Source organism: Physcomitrium patens, chromosome 14 (assembly GCF_059467195.1).
Source record: "Physcomitrium patens ecotype Gransden chromosome 14, ASM5946719v1, whole genome shotgun sequence".
Classification (NCBI taxonomy): Eukaryota; Viridiplantae; Streptophyta; class Bryopsida; order Funariales; family Funariaceae; genus Physcomitrium; species Physcomitrium patens.
In genome coordinates this window covers 8,460,845-8,464,363 of record NC_143423.1, presented here as the reverse complement: position 1 = coordinate 8,464,363, position 3,519 = coordinate 8,460,845, and the positions used below count along the sequence as shown (strand labels likewise).

Here is a 3,519-nt window from a genome sequence, read left to right as displayed (position 1 = left end):
TGGAACTTTTGAAACCAATGTTCTAAATCTTGAGTTCTTTGTTGGATTGCACATTGAATGTAAGCATCCTAGAAGACAGATCTTCGGACAACAGTATGCATATCCAAAAATGATAGTGAATATGATTTGGAACTTCAAGTTCACTCACAATCCTTGTGCATTTTGACTCTTAGCTACAGCAAATAAATCTGGCAGACACCAAATATTCCAACCAATTTTATTTTATTTATTATGGCTGTTAGAAAGTCTTTAATTTGCATCTCTATGCATATGTTTGTCTATTACGTACTTAGTCACCAATGTATCATACTTCAAGTCAAACCCAAGTCAAAGCAAGTAAAGTTCATTCCAATGCAATTCATCAAATCTTGAAGTATCTCAACTGTATTGCGCATCTTTGACTTGTTTATAATGGTACTTATATTCAACCAATTCTAGTTCGCCATGCAAATGCGATCTATGCAAAAAGCTTTAACAATTAAAAATTGCAACAGGAGACCAAAGACTTGGAGATCAAAGAAACAAGATTGCATTGTTAACAAAAAAACACATGATGTTTACGTGACATGTATTAGAAAACAGTACTAACGAGTCGCAATGACAGTCTTAGCTCCCTGTACAATGGAAAAACAGATGACGATTATGGTACCAATTTCCTATCTTTGAGAGGCTCAAGCACATTGACATCTTGTTCGATGAACGTCGAAGCTTTGTGCGTAGGAGCTTACTCAAATCAGAGATCTTCGAGGGTCTTGATTACTAAAACACTTTATTCGTCGCCAGGTCGATAGTCATTTCGAACCTTCCACACGTAGCAGACGGTGTTTTCAACAGCTTGCCACGTGCAATCACATTCTGGACTTCAAGGCCTTCGGGGCTCAATATTACGATATCTGCATCTGCCCCTGCCTCCAATTTCCCTGCACAAAAGAAATGTATGTCATGCATTAATAGTAGCAAGGGCTTGAGTTTCACGAATAACTCGTGAGTAAAAGATGTGATAAAAAGGGGTAGGAATTTTCTCGACATGTGAAACCAGATTGATTTTGCCTTCACATGCTTGCCCTTAAAGCTTTTATTAAGTTGATGGTACATTTCTTCTATTCCAGATGAGGATGAGGGATATGGCGAATAAATACAACTCTATACTTGTTAAATCCAAGCTGGCTGCTGTAAGAAGACAAATTCAAGTACCTTTTAACTCCAAAGTCAGAAAAGAGGCGGGGTTGGTGGTACTGAATTGCAGAGCATCCTCAAGTGCCCACTTGCCCTTCTGCACCAGTCGCCGTATAGTGTTCAAATTTGCTTTGGGAGATGCAACTTGGTAATCTACAAGCTCTCCTTCAGAATTGAATTTTGGTAGAGAGCCGAACGCATCTGAGGAGAGGGAAACTCTCTGGAGAGCAATATTTCCAATACGTTTGTTCCAGTCCATCAGTGCATCGTATGACACTCGTTCGTCTTCCTGATCGGATGTGAAATCAACGTGCCCTCCTTTGATCACCCATTCCTCAGCAGCCTGTTTTCTCAAACATGAAGTTCAGTGAAGGTGCGTGCCACAACTTGAAAACCCTAATCCCCCACTTGTCCACTGTATCTCTAGCGTGATAGAAAGCCACATCACGAGGTTTGACTCTGAACTGAAAAACATGGGAACCTTGCTACAAGGGACGCTTAAAAATACAACCTTGAGAAGAGCAGGCCCGCGATTGGAGACGTGAGTGGGTATCATGTGCATCAGAGGAATGGCACCCCTACTTGCATTCACCACATCCCAAAGCGGCTGCAACAGTGAATCCGCAGACCCTGTGTGGAAGTGCACAATTCCTGCCTTTCCGGATAACATACCTCCAACTCGGGCATCTGTAACCAAGCCTAATAGCTCCTGCAGTTGATGCAGAGTACTTTTCAATTCAAATAATGACAGCGGTACTAATCTAGGGTTTAAACAGAACCTCATATAAGTAACTTGACCCACATGAAGAGAAATGCATTCTCGAAATGCCTATACAAAGATGGTCATTGCAACATACTTCAAACCAGAAGTCTCTGCAGTTCGCTGTCGAGGGTATTTCCTCTTTGATTACTCTGATGCTTAATAAATTAACATAGCGAGAGTGTGATTATGGAACAGCATTTGGCTTGGTTGTCAAGTTGAAGAGATGCCTTGAATGAGGGAAGACGACCTGCGTAGTGGGCCAGCTACTCCGATGGTCACTGATGGCGATCTCACCGGCACCAATGACCTCGTCAATAAGCTGCAAATCTCGAATTAGCGAGCCGGTGAGAGTAGGGGTTGGCACACGGTAGCACCCGCTCCACATGTACGCCGTGATGCCTTGGCGCTGCAGCGCTGCCACTTTAACACGAAGGTTCTCAAGGCTGTAAAAGAGGATGACCCTACATTAGGTCAAGTACTACAGAACAAGAGGACTACATGGAGAACCAACATAGATCCACACCCCTACTCAATTTCGTGAAAATAGAAAACCAAATATCAAACCAAGTGCCATCTCCTAGTACCCCAAATCTCTAAAAAATTACAAACCTTCTAGACACACAATCGGTGCCAAGAATACCGACGACAGTCGTAATCCCAGAAGCAACAAGCTCTTCCACAGTAGCCTCGGGGGTGCGACTGGCAGGACCCATCTCCCCTCCTCCTCCCGTGACGTGCGCATGAATGTCGATCAATCCAGGCACTACAAACCCACCTGCCGCATCCACTACTCTCACAGGCAACCCGGTGAGATTGCCCAAAGGGTAATCCTCCGGTAGAATGGAGATAATTGATCCCCCTCCCGTGAGAATCATGGCGCGACCTCTGGGTGACGGAGCGTAGAGCTGCCCATTCGTGATGAGCAGCATGGGAAACTCTCCACCATTACTGAAATCCCGACAAGTATTGACGGCCGAGTGGGCAACAGAGGGCACGCAGAGGAGACCCAGGAGGAAGATGGTGACACTGTAGAGGAACTCCATAGCTGGGAATCGAATAAAGCGCCTTGTGGGTCATGTCAGTGAGCTCATTGTGACGCTCAAATCACTTTACTCGTCGACTACGACTTGTTGATTCTTGCACATTGTGCACAACCCGAATTTGGAAGGCTGCATCGCATTGCGTTGCCTAGAGAGGAGGCGCGCTGGATGCTCGCGGCACGACATTAGGGCTAGGTTGGACATAGGCCCAGTTGGGAATAGGTCCTGTTTCTTCCCAATCTTAGGGTGTCCGTGGCCATAGGTCTCCTCATCATCTCAATTATATGAAGCACTTTTTGAGGTATCCATTGGGTGACTCTGCCATATTTGTTATGTTGCGCATCATGGCCATGACATTTTCAACCTCGTTGTGTCCTAAAAGCTTAGCTTTTAATCACACATAATTTAACACAAGTGTTGGAAAAAGTATAACAACTATCACAATTTGTGATTTGTATGTAAATTAAATACAAAATATATATATATATATATATATATATATATAAAAAGAAAGTCAACTTTTAGAGAATTCATCACCTC

At 43.6% G+C, this 3,519-nt stretch overlaps 1 protein-coding gene across 1 annotated transcript; it reads right to left on the bottom strand.

Annotated features, from left to right (window-relative positions):
* Positions 1-513: 513 nt before the first annotated feature.
* LOC112291444 (uncharacterized) lies at positions 514-3,126 on the bottom strand. The gene is made up of 5 exons (XM_024538835.3): positions 2,549-3,126; positions 2,187-2,382; positions 1,688-1,885; positions 1,195-1,519; positions 514-920 (listed from the first exon to the last, which is right to left on the bottom strand). The coding sequence occupies exons 1-5, from the start codon at positions 2,980-2,982 to the stop codon at positions 760-762; spliced, it is 1,314 nt and encodes a 437-aa protein (XP_024394603.1). The 5' UTR covers positions 2,983-3,126; the 3' UTR covers positions 514-759.
* Between the last annotated feature and the right edge of the window lie 393 nt (positions 3,127-3,519).

Excerpts from the sequence above, each read along its gene's own strand:
- LOC112291444 (XM_024538835.3), bottom strand. The coding sequence starts at position 2,982 with ATGGAGTTCCTCTACAGTGTCACCATCTTCCTCCTGGGTCTCCTCTGC. Across the intron at positions 2,383-2,548 it reads ACCGATTGTGTGTCTAGAAG|CCTTGAGAACCTTCGTGTTA; the intron begins GTTTGTAATTTT and ends CCTCTTTTACAG. Across the intron at positions 1,886-2,186 it reads GTAGCTGGCCCACTACGCAG|GAGCTATTAGGCTTGGTTAC; the intron begins GTCGTCTTCCCT and ends CATCAACTGCAG.